The sequence below is a fragment of the Symphodus melops genome (assembly GCF_947650265.1).
Source record: "Symphodus melops genome assembly, chromosome: 15".
In the NCBI taxonomy this organism is placed as follows: domain Eukaryota; kingdom Metazoa; phylum Chordata; class Actinopteri; order Labriformes; family Labridae; genus Symphodus; species Symphodus melops.
The window spans coordinates 868,303-888,818 of record NC_136705.1 but is presented as its reverse complement, the minus strand read 5'-3'; the positions used below and the strand labels follow the sequence as shown (position 1 = coordinate 888,818).

The 20,516-nt window shown below is 47.6% G+C and overlaps 2 protein-coding genes across 2 annotated transcripts in view; both read right to left on the bottom strand.

Moving 5' to 3' along the window:
- LOC306835646 (uncharacterized protein) overlaps window positions 1-20,516 on the bottom strand; it is a 380,835-nt gene that overhangs the window by 200,997 nt on the left and 159,322 nt on the right. The gene's annotated exons all lie outside the window — the stretch shown is intronic.
- stk32c (serine/threonine kinase 32C) overlaps window positions 1-20,516 on the bottom strand; it is a 53,187-nt gene that overhangs the window by 19,074 nt on the left and 13,597 nt on the right. The window contains exons 2-3 of the mRNA XM_079363361.1: window positions 20,389-20,444; window positions 3,757-3,908 (exon numbers count right to left, since the gene is read on the bottom strand). Coding sequence (XP_079219487.1) covers window positions 3,757-3,908; window positions 20,389-20,444 — 208 coding nt within the window. The remainder of the gene's footprint in view (window positions 1-3,756; window positions 3,909-20,388; window positions 20,445-20,516) is intronic.

Genomic DNA, 20,516 nt, shown 5'->3' with positions numbered 1-20,516 from the left:
CCACTCTCCGCAGAGCAGGGATCAAATTCTGCAGGTTCTCCTTTTTGCGGCTGGGCGGAGCCGGAGACCTCTGCACTCGGAGGCTGCACGCACCAGCGAGGGAAAGACGAAGTCAGCGTCTTCTCACATGTCACAAATCCTCACAAAGCTTTGTGTGGATTTACTGTGTGCAGCAGATGATAGTTCATTTTTTCCTCCTTCAGAGTAATCCATTCAGCGCTCCCTCCACTCCTACACATCGTATCTGTGCAGCAGCGGGGGAATGGTCGCTGCAATTACAGCGGGCTGCAAAAACTTGACATCTGCCCAGCTTAAGGCCGCCTTTTTTAGCGAGCGGATGGGATTCAGCGTGGGCTTTCATGAGGTGGATTCCTAATGAATTTCCTCCGACGGAGACGTTCAAAAGCAAAATTCAGGACGACTCAATGAAAGCAGCTTGCAGACAGACTGTGTGGAGGTCGGAGCTGCAGGAAAACCTCACAAATCCTCTTAGTCTGCTGTTCTTTCTTGACAAAACAAATCAATGCTGCACACTTCCTGTGCACCGTCTCACCCTGCTTCTCTCTGCGATGTACCACTCATTTCTCCCTCATCACCTCTGTTGGCTGTCTTCTCCTGGATTCTCTCTTCTTTCTTTGACTCTCTCTTGGTGTTGCATCAATACAAACACTCCTAAGAAAAAGTGACTGCCGTCTTCTTTTGTTCGTTTGTCTGTTGTAAAGAACAGAAGTTCCACAAACAGCCTGATCTGCACGGGCTCAGTCTGACGGTCTTTAATACGACGGACGATCAAATCCATGCTGAAACAAATGACTGAGATTCTGAGAGTTGTAATAATTGTTAAATATATCCAGTTAGCATCTGACAGTCCCGTAACAACAAACACTGACGACACTGACTTAATTCTGCATTTCACTTAACAGAAGTGACGAACGAGGAAGGATCCAGAGTCGAGGAAGTGCAGTGATTGGACACACGTGCTGACAGGAAGTGACAGCTGATCTATTCTCGTATTCTTTAATCATCATGAAGAGCTGGGTCTTTAGCTTTTTCTTAAAGGTGCAAAGGAGGTTGATCCCACCAGCAGGGGGCGACAGGGGAGAAGAGTCTAGAGACTGAGGGACTCGGTTAAAGACGCGGGACAGAACTGAACGGATCGTGGGCGTCTGTTGGACGTTTTCATGTCGTTCAATCCGTCTGTCAGAATACAAACAGGAGAGAGGAGACGCGTGGGGTTTAGCATTTAGCTTCAGAGTTCAGCTAGCAAGCTAAAGTCTGTTTACATTTTATTTGCCTTCTTTATGTGGAACTTATTTGTACACAGTTTTTTTTTTTAATGTAGTTGTCTGGAGTTAACCCCTCGTTTTCCCCTCGTGATAAGTGGTCGATGTATTGATGTGAAGTTTTAGGACTTGAGGTGAACTTGCATATACTCATCATCACAGGAAGCTGGGGTTTGGACTCATGTCTTCTTACAGCTTCCATAAATTGTCTCCGTGTTTCTCGTCTTCTGTCCTACTTTGACTTCCTCCTGGAGCTGCCTCAGTTAAAGCACTATGACGCTTCAAGTTCCCCAGAACCCGGCTGGCACATTGAGCAACCATTAACAGAGTTACGCACCAGAGAGTGCAACGCTCTGCTGAAGCAGCCTGTTGATGCTGCAGCAGTCTGATCTACAGGGACTCTGTTAAACAGCATACCCACGCAGTGAACCAATTAGCATCCTGTTTGTTTCCACAGTGAGGGAGAGGAGACGAGGATGAAGCAGAGATCAGTCCCGTCTCATTACCTGCCCGGCTGAGACGCCTCCTCCCTCTGCAGACTCTTTAAGAGATGCGTTCAGGTGCAGCAGGACGGCACCGTCACGCTCACAGAGAGTCGGAGCTAACTGGGGCAGAAACAACAAACTCACCATCCAGTCTGTGTTCTCCCCTCTGCAGCTCCAGGAGGGAACAAAAACTTTCCTCAGATTATAAACTTCAGAGCTCCGAGGACACGGAAGGCCTCGGTGAACGCATTTCTCGGCCCGGGACGATTTCGGTCAGCACAGTGAGGACACCAGATTTGGTTTTCTGGATCAGGGTTCTTCACACTCTCTCTCTGGGGGTTTTACATGGGACCAGCCTGGTGATGCTAACTTTAGAAACATCCACCCAGCTGTCCCGAGCTCTGCACGTTCTGCTTCTTATCTCAGGGTCAGACCCTGCCTCCTGATCCCAGAACCCCCCCTCATGTTGTCAGTCTGTGAAACCTCACTTTCCTCTGATTGGCCAGCTCTCTTCTTGGATTTCGCATCGGGGAACTATGGTGCGATGCCCTCTGCAGGCTGATCCTGGGATTACTCCGACATATATTTACCTCCTGATCTGAAACGCGATGTGAGGTCGACGTTCTCGGTCCACTTTGAGTTAGAGAGGCGTCCAGCTGTTTCCTGACGTCTATTGTTTGGATGCAACACAGTGCTCGATCACTTGATCGAAAATGTATCGGGGGCGCCGTGGAGACACGCTGCAACACCCACCCAATGACTGTAGAGTGAAGATTTTCACCACTTCTGTCATGTGTGTGAAGTTTGAGTTGTTTTTTTTTTTTTTTACTTGTTCTGGCCCTCAGAAATGCAAGTCCTTTGGCACAGCAGGGAAAACTCAAATATGACTCAAGTAAAGAATAATACATTTATTTTACTGATCCTGAACCGACCGTTTACGGATAATAACGCCGTCATCCGTCATCTGTTTGAATTCCAGTCTGAAAGAGACACTGAGAAGACGTGTGTGTGTGTGTGTGTGTGTGTGTGTGTGTGTGTGTGTGTGACAGTTAGAACTCTGCTGGCTGATCTGATGATGTCGATCCCTGAGAGACGGACAGACCCTCTGTGAACATTTCAGTGAAGCCGACATGAAAGCAGAGGGACGAGGTGTGAAACTTTTCATTCCCACGTAGCTGACATGATACCGTTTTTTTCCACTAATGGGCATTTGATTGGATGCTGAGTATGAAAGAGAGAGAGAGAGTCGAACATGGAAAAGTAGAACACAGAAGGCTTTGGCAGCCGTACGCTCCTGCAGGGAATTAAACTAAAAAAAAACACACAGGCGACGACTGTAGGCTCATTAAAATGCCCTCAGTTTGTTCTAGAAGAGCGGCTTCTCCTGCAGGCGAAAAATATCTGCAGATTAAATCATTCACAACCTGGTGAAGGGATGAGTCCGGGACATGATTCGCCCGTCAGAAAGCCAGCGCACGTGCAGCGTCTTTCTACAGGAGGGGGAAAGTGCTGCGTGTAACACGCCGTGAACGCCGTGCCAGGGCCCCAATTACATTTAGGAACACGTCCCGCTCGGAGATGAGCGTTGAATAATGAACGCAGCCTCAGTTCACCCACACATATCAGACTCCAGGGAAGAGTGAGGTCATTTAAACCACAGTAATTATGTAAAAATGTGCGCTTCTCGGAATCGCGGCCAAAATTAATATCCTGAAATATCCTCCTGTGTTTAATTGGAGAAGGTCGCTTTCTGGAGGAAGACTCGTTTCAACATTTAATCCAACTTTGTTTTCTGCACTTAGCTCCAAACGCACGAAAAGTAAAGTGCATGCAACACAGAGAACATCTATTTAAGTGCATCAGACCTCAGAGTGAGCATGCTCTCTGAGGAGAAAAGAAACAGCACAAAGTTGACACAGACACAGGAAGCAAGGCGGGCGACACACGCAGCGCAGACCACATGTAAAGTGTAAAAACAGGATAGTCACCAGAGATTTACTAAAAAAACATGTTCAATTTCCTGAAGGATCTCAAGCTCTCTAAAGACGTTTCGGACCTCATCTCTCTCGATGCACTGCTGCTTGTTCATGTACTTCATGGCGTACATCTTCTCCGTGTCCCGCTTCTGCACGATGCATACCTGCAAGGGAGAAACACAGCAGAGAGGGAGAGGACTTTTAGTATGCATGCTCGGCTTCTCTCAGTATCACACTTTTTAGTTTCCTGCATTTTCATAGGAGGAGACAGTAGAGAGAGAGAGAGAGAGAGAGAGAGAGAGAGAGAGAGAGAGAGAGGGGGCCAGCATAACCGCGAGGCCATCTGCAACTCAAGTTTTTGTCTTTTATATGATTCTAGAAAAGGAGACAACTTTCAATCGCACAGCAACAACAAAGAGAAGACCTGTCTCTCCTCAGAGAGAGAGAGAGAGAGAGAGAGAGAGAGAGAGAGAGAGAGAGAGAGAGAGAGAGAGAGAGAGAGAGCGTCTTTAATGTTGTCTTCTGTCTCTGTGAGGACGGGTTCCCCCGCGCCGACAAGAAGCTCTAATGAACTTCATTTCAAACACACAGTTTGTGTCAGAAACCACTTCCTAACAAATCGTTCTTTATGCATGAGTCTGGAGGTTTTGTCAGGAAGCGTCCGCTGAAAGGTCAGGAGCAGGACGAGACGCCGGAGAGGTCAGAGTCATTACGGTGACATTAAAGTCCGAGCGCGATCGTTACACACGTCACGTGTCAGCGCCGCCTCCCGACTCTCTTTCTGCCTTTATAAACTCGGCGTGAGTGCGGCGAAGGCGAACGCTCGACACGGAGAAAGTGAAGCAGAGCAAGTCGGGCTGTTAGGAAACATCATTACTCATCGCTGTAATACACTTTCAATGTTCCAGCCCGGGTTTGGGAGCGGTGGACGCGGGTCAGAGAGGAATCTGATTACAGAGCACCTGCATGTTAAAGCACTCTCTGAATCTCCTCCTCTTCCTCTTCCTCCTCACAGTCTCTGAGCCGCAGATAAACAAAGTGGATTTTAAATCATCGATCCCCGACACGGCTCTCCATCCATCCATCTATCTATCTATCTATCTATCTATCTATCTATCTATCTATCTATCTATCCACCGTTGGCTGTTGTAATGAAGCCAAAACAGTAGATGTAAACACAAGTCCCGCCTCTGAAAGGCAAACAGCCAATCATAGTCCAGGCTTTCAGGGTGGCCACCCTGGCTCCGCCCCTGGGGCCATTGTCAGCCATGTTTCCTTTCAGCCCTCAGCGTGATAACGTCTCAGCACAGACCTGTCTGCACTGAGCTGCACGGTGGGAGACACAAACCCTGGCCTGAAAAGGTGGCCGACACATTCCCATCAAATAAGCCAGACGTATCGTAACGCGTCGATGTTTCTCTCTCTCTCCGTGTGAGCGTCTTCTGGAGAAGAAGAGCGAGTTGAAGGAGAGCCTTCAGGGGGATCAGGGTGTATTTTGGAAATCTTCTTTACTGCTCAGCCGGGAGTGAAAGCAGCGACGTTCTGCACAGAGTAAGTCTCTTCCCATCCGAGGAGACCTCCTCTGTGCACGCTCAAATAAAATCCACACACTGTGTGCAAAGAAGAGACGCTAACGATGTGCAGAGCATGAAGGGAACCTTATCTGGCTGCACCCGGTGGACGCCTTCTCTTCCTGCAGCAGAAGAGCTTTTACTCAGAGCAGTGATCCGTTAACTGTTTGGAACAAACGGTCTCCGCTCACAGATCCATCCAGAAGCATGCGAGCGCGACCTTCCCTCACTGAAGGATCATCGTCTTTAAACTCCTCTGGAAATAATAAAACACAAACGTGACACCGACACTTCAGTCTTAAAAAGCCTCCACACAAGTCCGACATCGGAGAACAAACTTTTCAAAACACACGTCATTGATCGAGCACATGTGGCCAATCACAGATCGATGTCTCCCGCGATGCTAAACAGTTTTTAGATAGCGGTAACACTCACAGTTAGCATGTAGCTGTCAACTTCCTGGAGCTCACGTTTTTCTTTTCCATCAGTATGAACCTGCTATTATTCAAACTGATGGCTCAGTTCAGTCAGAGGATGGATGCCTGTTACACACACGGTAAAGCTAGCGTCACATCTGTTCAGTCTGGACTTCACAATAAACCCCGCCCCTCTCCACCTCATCGTCTGTACGTGGATGAATTCAGCCTGCAGGAGGAGAGCGAGGAGACGAACTTCCTGTCAACGACTTCAGGAAACGTGCACACACTGAAATTAAACGTTTTAATTTAGCAGCAGCTTCACCCATGTTTTTTTACATCCACCATTTAGTGTTTTATTTTGAAATTCACAGGATGCTCAGTCCTTTGCAGACATATTTGCAGTGGAGCGTCAAAACGCCGGATCGTGTGAGTTTTTAGAAGCCCAGAAAAATGAACTCTCTTTTCTTTTCTTTCTTGGCGTTTCTGATGATGTCCGTGTGTGCAGCCTGTCGGTCTGCAGCTCCGCCTCCTCGGCGCCCTGCGGAGCTGGTCAGCAGAGAGAGAGATGAGGACTTTTTAAACAGGATTTATTCATATATTCATCGAGCATATTAGCCATTCATCGCTTTAGTTTGGAGCTGAGAGAAGTCTCAGTTTGGAGGCGAGGGGTGTGAGGCCGACTTATTTGCATATGAATGGAGTCATTTCCAACCCGACTGAAATCAGGTGAGCTGCCGATCCAGAACGGCGGCGGCGGCGGCACAGACCAGATCTCTGCGAGCTGTAATGGATGCTAAACTGTCTCTAATTATTCTCCAACGTTATCTCTTAAATGCTAATGTCCCGCCCCCCGTCAACCAGCCGAGACTGTTTTATTGTTCCGTTCTAATTCGGGAACACGGCTCAGACCGCCTTTCAGTATTCGTCACTGATAAAGGTCATTTTGTCTTCCAGCAGGCAGGTCGGAGGCTCAGGGCGCCCGAGGCCGGCGAGCTGGCCAAGCATCTTCAGTGAAGAGACCCGACACCACGTGAATGCACCATGAAATCCTCTACTTCAGCGGTGCTGTGCATTCTGGGAGTTGTAGTCTTTCATCCACATGATCCAAAAAGACACGTCCTGCCTTTTCTCGGTGAAGAAGGCCGTGAGTCGTGACCCGACGTGAACACGGATCCATGTTTCAACAGGTGAAGTGTCCACGTCAGTCTGAACCGCCAGGTCGGCGTGCGTTCCACTCTGATGTCACAGCTCGCTTCTGACGGGATCCACCCGCACTCAGTGAAAACAAACAGCATCACAGCGGAGGTCGGGACAGTCTCCCCGTATCCACGGCAACAGTGACTCGTCGTATAAGAGACCGATCTCTTCTCGTACATGACTGAGCGGTGTCTCTTTAAAAATGTAAAACAGTTGATTCATTGTGTGTAAATAAATAAAATCAATAAATGGATCCAGCAGGACTTCAGGTCGAGCTCACACTCCGGAGGGACGAGGAGGAACACAACGTGTTCTCACACCTGTCCGCTGTCTCTTCGGCCAGGCGAACGCTAAGACGGGACGTGGTGCAACATCAAGTCGTCGTATCGTACGCGAGACAATCGTTAACGACGGGCGACCGACAGGACGTTCTCACGCCGACACGTGTTGATTCAGTCTCCTTTGAAAACTACAACAAGCAGACGCTGAAGTCACAACTATGAGTTTCACGCACACGTTGCCGTGGTGATTTCAGTGTCTCTGTTCTCACTGTACGGGTGTGTGCAGTCGTGCGACCTATATTTCAAACAAGCCAGAACCCCCCCCCCCCCCCCCCCGCCCCACACACACACACACACACACACACACCCCTAAAGTCACACAGGGTCCCCGGCTCACTCAGCTCAGCCGTGATCTTCACATGTTCAACAGTCTCTCAGGCTGATTGAGACGCTTCATTCAGCGCTCAGACTGATGAAGGGATGGAAGGAGTTCTGAGCAGCAGGTCGATGTTTGTGTGAAGCACGCCGCTGTGCCCGTGTTGGTGCTAATGAAGGAACGCGTCTGCTGCTCGCTGATGTGTTTTTAATCGTGTTCTGGAAAAGAATGAAGCTCTGAGGCGCGCGGGAAGAATCAACAACACACACGAGAAACATTCAGATCGCCTCTGAGCGCTACATGATGTGATGTATACAGACTATCAGGTTTGTTGTGTTCACTTGTTTGAGTGAGAGCTCACCAGTGTTTTCAGCAGCTGTGTTTACGTGCACGGCGTGAGCGCCACGCTCCGTCACGGTCCAGCTAACGCTGCATTCACACTGCAGCTGTCAGGCCGCCATTCAGCCGCGGACTCAAACGCTTTAGCGGCTAACGAGCTAATACAATTAAAGAGGGAAAAAAGGTTTTTCACGCGGTCGGCGACTCGGCTCCAAACTCAGCCGTGCACGGCTCGGGGTGCGAGCCTTCTGGACGTGGTCAGAGTGCGAGTAACGGCGAGGAAAGTGTCCATGTGGAGGAGTTCAAAGTCCACGGATGAGCGCACCCGTCTGTCTCCTCTTTAGCACCCGATGCTCGATTTGAATAATGAGCTTTGTTTTCCTGCAGCACAATCATTGTTGGATCAGTGGAGGAACGGAGAGCAGCAGTCGTCATCACGAGGAGCTCAGGGTCGGCCAAGGTCGACTGGAACACGGGAACACGTCCCTGCACACGTTCAAACATCCTCCCACCTAAAGAAAGACGCCGCACTTCATCACACGCGTGTTCTGAAAACCGACGTGAGCAGCATTTACACGACTGTGGGATGTTGAGACTCGTGAACTCTGGTCTGAGAGCAGCAGACCGTTAGAGAGGAGAGGTCAGAGGTCAGAGGTCATTCAAAGACCCGAAATAAGAAAGATTAAAAGGTGGGTAGGTAGAGTCGGACGCCGTTCCATCAAGAGCTCCTGCAGCAGTCAAACAGGCGGTAGAGGCTGCAGCAGCAGCATCCTTTATGGAGCGGCGTGCGTCCACGACCAGCAGATTGTCACTCTGAGTGTCTGACAACATGACACAAGGTGTGAGTGTGTTTTTATCAGAAGAGAAACTCATGACTCAGATGGAGTCTTTACAGAGAGAGTCCCAGCCGCCTGCAGCTCAGGATGTTTGAGTTCAGGGGTTTGAAAGAAGCACATGGATCTGAGGCTGGACTTGTGTTTATTTGTTTTAGAGCTGAAAATGATTCAACTCTGAAAATGTTTTTGCTTTTATTTTGTATTTTATCTTACTTCCTGTTTGGATACACATCTCAGCTGTAAAGTTGTTGAATATTCTCGGCGGCGGACGTTAACCTGCGAGGTCACTGAGTCACCACACACACACACACACACACACACACACACACACACACACACACACACACACACACACACACACACACACACACACACACACACACACACACACACACACACACACACACACACACACACACACACACACACACGGGGTGAGCGACATCGTTTCTTCAGGTCTGATTCATCCCTCCATTAAAACTGGCCTCTTCATAAGCTCCTCCCCCAACAGCGTTTCATGAACTGAGGATCCCTTCCACTCACACGTTATTAAAGCCCCGCTGTGATGGAATTAATATCAGACTCAACGAGGATGATTTCTGTCCTTTAATAATGTGTTTCATCCATCACTGAGGAGATATTAAATCCTGCCTTAACTTTACAATATATATTTAATGTGTGTCTGAGACTTTCATCTCACAGTTTGAAAGTTAACCTTCAGCAGACGATTTTTAAAATCATAGAGAGTAAATAAATAACCATTTGATTTGACTGAGAAGAAGAACGCAGTGATCCGATGTGTCAGAGACAGAAACGAAAGTTACCTGAGACCAGAGTGAGGCCGAGACGAGACCATGAAGGTCACAGAGAAACCCTCATCTGGTGCAGCGTAACAAACACATCCATCATCCAGAACTCGTCCTATTATCAATCTGTTCTTTCAGAAACAGGCGTTTTCCTTTCATCTCAACGTGATGACGTGAAAAACAGCCGAGCAGTCGGGGTCTTAACAGATCCTGGTTTTGGATCCCGAGACGAGACAGAGACCTTCAAAAAGAGGTTTTGAGTTCAAGTCCTTGAACACAACCAGCAGCTTGCTCCGACCTGTCCCGAAACAGGAGTGATGTCACCCAGCGCTGGAAACGCTCAGGCAACCTGATGAGGCTGAATTCAATAAATCTGAATTCAATAAATCTGAATTCAATAAATCTGAATTCAATAAATCTGAATGCAATAAATCTGAATTCAATAAATCTGAATTCATGATTTATCAGATCTGTAAAGTTTCTAAAGCGAAGTGAGGCACACACACACACACACACACACACACACACACACACACACACACACACACACACACACACACACACACACACACACACACACACACACACACACACACACACACACACACACACACACACACACACACACACACACACACACACGGGGAGGCAGAGAGAAGGAGATGATTGGGTGTTACATTTTGTGGAGTCGGCGGGGAAGCTGCAGACTTTCTGTTTTGTAGGTCAGGCAGGAGGAGAGACACAAAGGGAGGGGCGAATGAAAGAAGACCACCGCCTGGGGGGGGGGGGGGGGGGGGGCGAGCGAGAGCAGCTTGTGGCCTCTTCTTCAGAAATGAGCTGCACAGAAGCATCCATCAATCCCTGTGATGGCCGCTCGGCCTGTTTGACACTCAGCTCTAAAGACTCGAGGAACGATGAAGTGCAAACACAGAGCTGACAACAACACAGGCAGAGAGAGAGAGAGAGAGAGAGAGAGAGAGACAGAGAGAGAGACCGAGAGAGAGAGAGAGAGACACCGAGAGAGAGAGAGAGGGAGGGAGAGAGGGAGAGAGAGAGAGAGAGAGAGAGACAGAGAGAGAGGGAGAGAGACAGAGAGACACCGAGAGAGACAGAGAGAGACAAAATGCTCTTTCTGCTCTTGTTGGTCTCTTTGCATAGAAGACAACCTGAATTCTCACACACACACACACACACACACACACACACACACACACACACACACACACACACACACACACACACACACACACACACACACACACACACACACACACACACACACACACACACACACACACACACACACACACACACACACACACACACACACACACACACACACACACACACACACACACACACACACACACACACACACACACACACACACACACACACACACACACACACACACACACACACACACACACACACGCTGCAGAGTGCTCTGAATGAGGCACACAGACTTTCAGGGTCTGATGAACATGTCATCCGGGGGGGGAAGAAGTCATCATGTGCTCTTTCATTGGTTCATTCCTCTGGATGTGTCCCGCTCCTCTGCTGCTGTCAGCAGACAGGAAGTCACCGTGTTTACCCGGCTCTGCTGTCCGTTTACACAGCTCCACGATGAGCGCGTACAGCAGGCATGAGCGCTGATGAACACAGCCATGGATCTGTGAGAGCGAGCGAGGCGAGCACGCACATCAAGACCTCACTGAGACAAACCCGTCTCTGACAGCCTGCACGTGTTTCAAGCAGCTCCACAGAAAATCACTCAACATTATTCCACGACTTCATGTCACAAAGGGAAACTCCACAAAGAGCTCCACATTTCTCTCCCTCAAAGTAATCATCCCATTCCTCAACTCAGCATCTTTCTAACACCAGGCATCTCAAGTTTAACGTCTCTCCACCTCCATGTTCAGAGCTCCATGCTGTCTGATGGGTTTTGCAGACAAGTGATGTTTTGTTTTGTTTTTTTTTTTGGGGGGGGGGGGGGGAGTCAGACTTGTTGGACGTTAGTCGAGTAAAGCTCACAGAGAGAGAGACAGATTATTAGTGTGAGATTTACAGGAACTCCAAAAGGCTCCAACAGCACAAACACACCCAGAGGTCAAAGGTCAGGGACTGAATCAGCTGAGGGGACACCTAGCAGACAGCTAGCAGCTCCCGCCTGTCACTCAAAGAGGCCACGCCCCCTAAGTTGAACAGAGAAATGAGCTCTAGAGACCCAAACTGTTTTTACACCAGACTGTAAACATGTTTGTTTTAACATAGAGCTCTATGGAGACTGACTCACTGCAGGAGACAGACTCTAGTGGACACTGGAGGAACTGCAGTTTTGCAGACTAAAATTAGACTAAATTGGAAAATAAAATTCCTTCAACACTTCACTGAGGAACGGTTGTGTCATGGCTGACACCTGATTTTAAATGTTAATAATAATTCGATCATCTGAACCCAGGTGCCCAGACTCACGGTGTCAGACTGATATATGCACGACTCATCTTCCATGAAGGACCTTCAATTTGAACTGAAATAGAGAAATAAAGACTCCACATTGAAAAACAGCCTCTGGGGGGGGGGGAAGTCCCAAGTGGTCGAACATTGTTCTTAAAGCTCACACGTATCAGCAGGCCTGCCTCGAGTATATGTGCTTCCATCAGTTTATAAAGAAGCCATAGAAAGGCTTTGAAGTCGCTCATGTATGAAGGTGGGCAGATATAATGGCTGCATAATGAGGATTACATGCATGGCAGAATGTAAAGACACAAAAAGAGCCTGAAGGCTTCTCTCACAGATTCAGTCTGCAGGCGTACGGAGGCTGCTCGAGGTGTCACTGTGTGTTTCATTAAAGGTGGAAGATCTCATCCATATTCATGCATCAGGAGGAGGCTGTTACTTGATCATCTTATGGAAATGCATGCAGTTTGTAAAGTCAAGAAGTTCAACCCGAGAAGGATAAAGATGACCCTTCCAGTTGACTGACACCGAGAGGATTCAGGTTTCCGACGCCTCCGTTCTGCTTCTGCTCCGGCGCTCGCTGACAAAGTATTCACACGCTTCTGGGACGCCACAGAAACACTTAAAGAGGGCGTGCATGTGCTGCTACACTGACAGCATGTTACAGGAATCAATCCGTGCTGATCAGGAATCATCACAGATGGAAATCTGCAGAAGACGGACGCTGGTCTCCACGGGCAGAGTCGATCCTCAGCTGATGTGAAAGGTTTATAGAAATGTTTGGATTGGTCACGACGCCACAGGACCACGCCACAGGACCACGCCGCAGGACGAAGCCATGCAGCGAACTCTGACCTCCTGCAGTCTCTCAGACGTCAGCTCCCAAAAGTGATCAGAGCCGGCCGAGGACGGGAACGTTAGCCAGGAGGCTAATGCAACTGATCCGACACACATACACGGACATCATCAAATCATGTTGGGGGGGGGGGGCACATGTAGTAGGTTTCATCCTACTGTTGTGTTATGCTACATCTGTAATGGTTGACATGATCACCCTAATTAGGTCAAGTTTCACTCTATTGTCTCCAACACTGAATGCTAATCTGCCCCCCAATAGTTGGGTACTTAACGATAATCACCCTAACCACTCCTGGTTTCACCATATTGTCTAGGACACTTAATGCAAATCACTGCTCCTTTAAGTGGGTGAGCCAATTTACATTCCTGCATTGACTGTTTAATGACTGTACTCACACCTCTGGCATAAGCTCAAACACCTCTGTACATGCACATGGAACTAGTTTCTAGAAGGTCAGCACTTTGTTTCTAAGGCTCTTTAACTGTTTACAGGTCTCTTTTAACCAACACATGTTTTTCTCTCCTCACAGGTTATGTACATTATGCTATATAAGTTTTAAGTCTAACTGCTAATGCTAACTGCACAGGTTTAACATATAATTATACTTATTCTTAGTCACATAGGGGCTGCTAAATCTTGTTTGGGGATTATTGTATACAGAGGGGGGGGGGGGGGGACAGCGGGTGTGTATTGTAACTAATGTCTTGTGTCCTGCCTGTCTGTATACTGCTACTGGATGCCTTGAATTTCCCTCGGGATCAATAAAGTATCTATCTATCTATGTGACCTGCACACGGTCAGACTGAGGGGGGCACATGTGACCTGCACACGGTCAGACTGAGGGGGGCGTGGTCTGATGGTAAAGTGATGCACACGTCTGCTCTGTGAGATGTTTCTTGGCCGCGCTCTTCATCGCCCGGAGCAGACGGGAGGAAAACATTTGAGCTTTGAAGGCAAACGAGAGACATTTATTAAGTCCTAAAAAAAACGTGGACATGATGACATTTCTCTGATTTATTCTGCGAGGAGCTGCACACACACCACTCCTCTGGTTAAATTCATGATAATACTTTTTACTGTGAAGTTTCCTCGGAGGGAGACGTGTTGGAACGATGATGAATAAAAGCCAGCGTCGAACTTCCCCTCCAGTGGAAAGCTTCATGAAACATATCTCATTGATGTGTGTGGATTGGTAGAGCGACGTGCTCGGGCACAGCCGGAGGATGATGGAAATAAGATGTGATAGATTTCGAGGTCATGACAGCAAAGCTGCCAATCTCATTTTCTGCCGTGCTCATAATATATTTTATTGGCAGGATTTTGAGAATGAGCGTTTCAAAACGCTCCGTTTTGTTCAGACTTTAAACATTATCAACATTACAGAGACAGATGGGTCGAATTAAAACTAAACAAATGGAAATGGGGCATTTCAGGATCTCTGTCCTCTCTGGACTTTGAGCTCAAGCTGCTTCCTGGGTCCTGGGGCCTTTTCATCCATATGGCTCCTTAGAGTGGCAGTGCAGCAGAGCTTTGTACTGACAAACCTGTGGAGCTGCAGTGGAATAGAAAGACACACATTTCTAGGCTAATAGGTTGCCGAGGGCGACACTGCGGCTGGGCCGAGCTGCAGCGCTGAGCTCGTCACACCTGCAGCTGGCAGGAGCTTCAGGTGTTCACGGGACGAGGAGGTCGCTCGGCGCCCGCTTCACTAACACGTGTGCAAGTGAGTCCAAAACACATGCAAAGGGTAAAACGCTCCTCTCACTGTGCGCTGGGCCAGAATACTAAGTATGACACAGAAGCACACTGGTCATAATAAAACGACCCACAATGCACTGGGGCTCTCAGGCTATCCGATCGCAGAGCTAGTAAAGTCCAAATAATAAGATAAACGTTTACACGTCGTCGTGGACTTCTATTTACTGACTGACGGTCACGCTAGCTGCATGCTAGCTCATGGAACGGCGCTCGGAAGGAGTCACGTGACCCATGTTTGAGTGTGTTGCTTTTTAAACCTTTGTTTGTAAATCAGCCTCATTACAAGTGTTAGTTCAGAGAGCTGACTTTTAAATGAATGATCTCAGAACACGGCGTGACGTAAGTCCGGGGGCGTGAGCGTCTGCACGAGTTTTTTATAACTCCGTATCCTCGTCAGAGAGGACCCTTCGTTTTAACCAAGCTCGCCTCCCAGCTCGTCGTCTTCACGTGGACAGACGTGAGCTCGCTCAGCGCTGTTTGCACGCTTCACTATCCTCACAGCTACATGCTTTGTGAATTAGACCCTGACACAGACTCACTGTGCCATAAGCGAGTGAAATCCAGGCGCTGTGAGCTCGTCTCTGGGCGTGCTGCATGACGTGGAGCCCCGCGGAGCTAACGAAGAGAAAAGCTGAACAACACAGGCCTCATCATCTCCTGACCTTTCTTCAGACGCCCTCCCGGATATGATGAGGGTGTCACCACCGCTCTCTGAATCATCTCCTTCCCCACTTAACTCCAGCTCCTGTCTCTGCCATCACACTCTCTCCTAATGAGGGTTCACTCCCCCTGAAGAGTGTGTGTGTGTGTGTGTGTGTGTGTGTGTGTGTGTGTGTGTGTGTGTGTGTGTGTGTGTGTGTGTGGCTCCACCTCTGACCTCCCTCTCTTTGTTTGGATGTTTACCTGTCTGTGACAGCTGGCATTAAGGAGCGCTCTCTAACCTGCTGTCAGTCACGCCTCCCCCCCGGGTGTCACACGCTCGCCGCTCAGGCCTTAATGAGCCCCACGGCGGAATCGAAGGTCTCCTGCATCGGGGGCTCGAGCTCAGGAGATGGAGCGGCGATGGGGGGGCAGAAGAGTGATGCTCACGGGGGAAATGGGAGAGGGAGCTACAGGGGAGCAGGTAATTATCCAACTGTGTGCTGTAGATGCTCGACCAGGTCGATAGCAGGCATGTTACAAATGAGCTGTGGAAATAACCACTCCTCAACCACACACACACACACACACACACACACACACACACACACACACACACACACACACACACACACACACACACACACACACACACACACACACACACACACACACACACACACACACACACACACACACACACACACACACACACACACACACACACACACACACACACACACAGAGGATCGATGCTCCCAAACATCAGAGAGAGAGGGGAAATTCCTCCTGCATTAATGCCATACATGATTGTGAAGAACACGTTCCTCTACAGGAGCAGCTTTGAATTAAAGCGTGAGGGGAACAGATGGAGCGTGATGCATTCAAAGAGAACGAGCGAGACGAGCATCAGCTCCGATGCATCAGAAGGAGAGAGCAGGTGATTCGCTCAGAGACGAGATAACGCCACATTTATTTGAATAAAAAAACCTCTGCAAACAAACTTTTTCCACGATTTCTCTTTTCCCAGACAGTTTCTCGTTTGTGAGACTGAAACCCTTTTTCTGCGAGCCGTAAATGGAATCTGTGCACGTCGAAAGAAGACGGAGAGACTCTGGAGGATTAGTCTCATACAGGGGATGAGCAGAGTTTAATCAGAGCAGAAACTCCTGTGGGATAACTAGATTTTGTCAGTTAATTAAATTAAAGAAAATATCTCAGAATGAGAGATGGCTTTCACTTTAACTGAGGTCATCGTAAAACGGAGCCACTTATTCTTCCCTCAGCTCCTTTAGCTCACCGTGATTCACATTTCATTTTACCAAATACAAGAACAAGTCAACATGGACAGTGTCATCAGAGTCAGAACCAATCAGCAGTCAGCGCCTGCTCTAGGATATATGCCTCTGGGAACAGATTTGAGTTACTTCCAGGAAAGGCTTCCTTTTCCTCGTGAGTTTTTTTTTTAACTTGTGAGAGAAAAAAAAAAGTGGGAGAAAAGTTGCACAATCATCGATTTTCAAACGTTCCTTTAAGAGGTCAGATATGTTCCTCTAACGTGTCTCTACTCTGTCCAATGATGAGACAAGTCCATCCTCTCCGTCTTCTGCCTGCTCCGTTTGGAGATGTTCCCTTCATGACATCACAAAGGGCAGTAGCCCCTCCCCCAGGTGGGTGACACTCCCACAGCTAGGTGTTTGTTCTGCCCTCTGAGTCTGCCTTCTCACCGTAAACAATAGGACATGGAGCCAGAAAGCAGCGAGTACACCCGAGCCCTTCCAGAGAGGGGGCGTGGTCAGACACAGCTCATTTACATATTTAAAGCTACAGACACAGAAACAGCCTGTTCTGAGCAGGGCTGAAATAGAGGGGTTTATAGACATGATCAAATACAGGATCAGAGTGGATTTACAACAACACACTTCACACACATGATGAAGAGGAGCGAGGACACTGATTTCACCTGAAGAAGAAGAGGAGGTCATGTGACCTTGTTTGGTTCTAACCTTGCAGACAAAAAAAGTGCAATCGAGGTACGTAAATTTAATTCAACAATATGCAAAACTTTGATAACTAACAAATACGTAGTTATTTTAAAATAACTTTTATTTTAAGCCGCTTGTTAGCCGGCTGGCGAGCTCTTAGATTGGATAGTGCCGCAGTGCATTGTGGGGCTTCTTCATCTAAAGCGCATATCATCTTCAAGATGAGTGACGCAGCATTAAAGTTTATCCAGACATCGTTCATTCAGCGGTGAGAGAGTCCAGGTGGTGATACGAACACAGAAACAACCTCTCATGCTGGCACTTATTTCTTCTTCTTCAGATTTAAAGACAAATTATAAAGTCGAGATATAAAACAAAGAAGAAGAGGAGCAGAGTAAAACCAGCGTCAGCCATGTTTGGTTTGAACAGGAGGCTTCTTCTCTCACACTCTCACTAATGCACACCAACACACACGCAGCGCTGCACTATAAAAAAGCCATTTTCACAGAGCACCTACACAGGCTGTGATATATGGATCATGTTTCAGAGCTACAGACGGAGGAAAACACCTCTGCGGGTTCCACTCTGCTTTTTGCCTGGAACACACAAACACTGACGTCTTTTTTTAATCCTCTGCACACAGCTCAGCTCACACTGAAATATTTATTCCAAGGAAGTTTATCTGTTGGATTGATTTATTTTTCTCAGGTTTGAAGAGAACCTTCGTGTTGTGTAAGAAACAGAAACTATATTTATTTTAAATTTGAGTCTCTTTAGAAAAGGAGCGACATGCTGCACCTTCCCTGTCGGGCTATTCAGGTTAGATTGAGGTGAAGATGGGTCAGTAATTACATCATCAGGTCATTGTGATGGTTTCCCTCATGCTCTCATCCCAAAGACACACAACCAGCCTGACTCTGCAGGATTATGTAAAGTTACAGACCTCTATGTGGACTTTTTCTTAGAGCTTCACCTGAGTGCTGGCAGAGACCGACTCCCCTCTGAGAGCGCTGTGATTGTTAAAAGAACAAACATTACTCGCACTGCGTGAAGATGGCATCTTTGTTAAATGACCTGTGGTAGTAATCTGAAGGCACCGAGGCGTGCGTGCGTTTCAAAGGGAGCAGACGTAAGTGACAGCCGTGTCCCCTTCTTTAAAAACCTGATGCACTTTTATTCTGTTTTACCTGTCTGTGTTTTTTGGCAAATAAACAAAAAAAAACAGGTTTAAAAGTGTGATGAGAAAAAAAAACAGAATTGTGCGAGCCTGTACATCATGTTTGCCCCTCTCTCGTCATGCTAAAAGCTAACAATCAAAGCTAACAATCAAAGCTAACAATCAAAGCTAATAATAAAAGCTAACAATCAAAGCTAACAATCAAAGCTAACAATCAAAGCTAACAATCAAAGCTAATAATAAAAGCTAACAATCAAAGCTAACAATCAAAGCTAACAATAAAAGCTAATAATCAAAGCATGTTAAAGCGTGCAAAAAGAAAAAGGATGATGTAATATTTTCTAGAGGCGTGCACCTGAGACACTTCAGACGACGTGATCAGAATCAAAATGTACAATCTGATTCAGAGACGACTGATAAAAACACCATTCAGTGTGACTGTTTGTTATGTGTGTGTGTGAACAGCCAGGTCAGTCCTCCTTGAGTTATCTCGATCATTTCAGATGTGTTAGCACCTTGTTAGCCTCCTGCTAACGTGACTCTTGTAAAAGGTCAACGTCAGAGTCTGACAGGATTAAAGACGCAGAGCTCAGGAAGGAGCAAAGTGTCTGTAAACTAAAGTCCTACATTTGTTCTTCAGCTCGACTGAACTCAGCTTTAATGTTCAAATTCATCATGGAGTCGGAAACCCCCCATTATTCTCAAACACAGCCTTTGGTTCTTCACTTTTCAAACACTGTAAGTCACATGACGTCTCAGTGTTGACAGAACAGATGTGTGTCTGTGTGTGTGTGTGTGTGTGTGTGTGTGTGTTTAGCAGGAAGCTGAAGACTCGAGTTGTTTTCAGAAACAGCAGGAACTCCGAGTGAGGCCACAGAAGGCCAAAAGAAAACAGAGACGGGACGACATTCAGCAAGGACAAACCTTATCAGGACGTCTCCGCCAGCATCTGTCTGACTGTTAGAGAGTGTGTGTGTGTGTGTGTGTGTGTGTGTGTGTGTGAACATGACTGTGTTACAAACATTGCATAACCAGAGGCTGTCAGAGTGGAGTGTCTGTTTTTCAGCCTCTCAGATGAAATGTTTGCCTTTTTCTCGTCTGATGCAACAGAACGGAGACGTGCAGAGACACACAGCAGCTCCTTTCAACTTCTTACGTGTGAATTTAAAAGAAGCATGAATGAACATTTATTTACATGCACATTTTATTTTAAAATCATTTAGTTTGCCCTGCCTCAGTGTTCAGGCTTTCTGCAGCATCATCAGCGAAGTGACAGCAGCTTGTGGGAACAAAGCAAAACGTGGGAATTTACATAAATTCACATGGTAATGTATTCAGCACTGGGATATGACTTTCCACGAAAACGGAGGGGGGGAGGAGGGGGGGAGGGGGGGGGGGTGAAACTTGTGCACAGACACGAGTTTAATGAACAAATATTAGGCGAGATATTTAGGATTCAAAATGAAGATAAACTATTCCAATCTCCGGAGTCCAATTGTGCATGAACACAGGAACACACCCACTGTGGCCTGAAGTCATCACAAACACAAAGCAGCTCAGCTTCTAACAACTTCATCCAAAATCTCTGTTTTATCAACAATGGCCGCCGTGGCTGATATTGGCACCTGAGAGCAGGCTGAAAGAGCGGCGGTGATTTGGCTTCACAGGCGGCGCCAGCTTTCCCTTTCAGCCTGAACGGCGAGCACAATGACGAACGCAAACGCTCTGTAATTAAACAGAGACGTGAGTCAAAACTCCCCAACAGGTGGTCTGTCAGGAGAGGAAAGACGTCCATTAGCTCCTGGAAGTGATTTGACAGAAAAGGATTTCACGAGCTGCATTTAGAGCTGTAATCGAAACAGAACAGTAGAAGCGTGCTTCGGCCTGCCGGCTGACTCAAAGAACGCCCGTTACATTAAAAGATGGAGGTCACCTCACCTTTCCAAAGCTCCCTTTCCCGATGGCGCGCAGTATCTGGAAGTGGTCAAAGTTCACTGTTGAAGAAAGAGGAAGAAAGAATTAGTCAGAGATGATTTTGTTTAAGCACACAGAGACGTTCAGCAGGG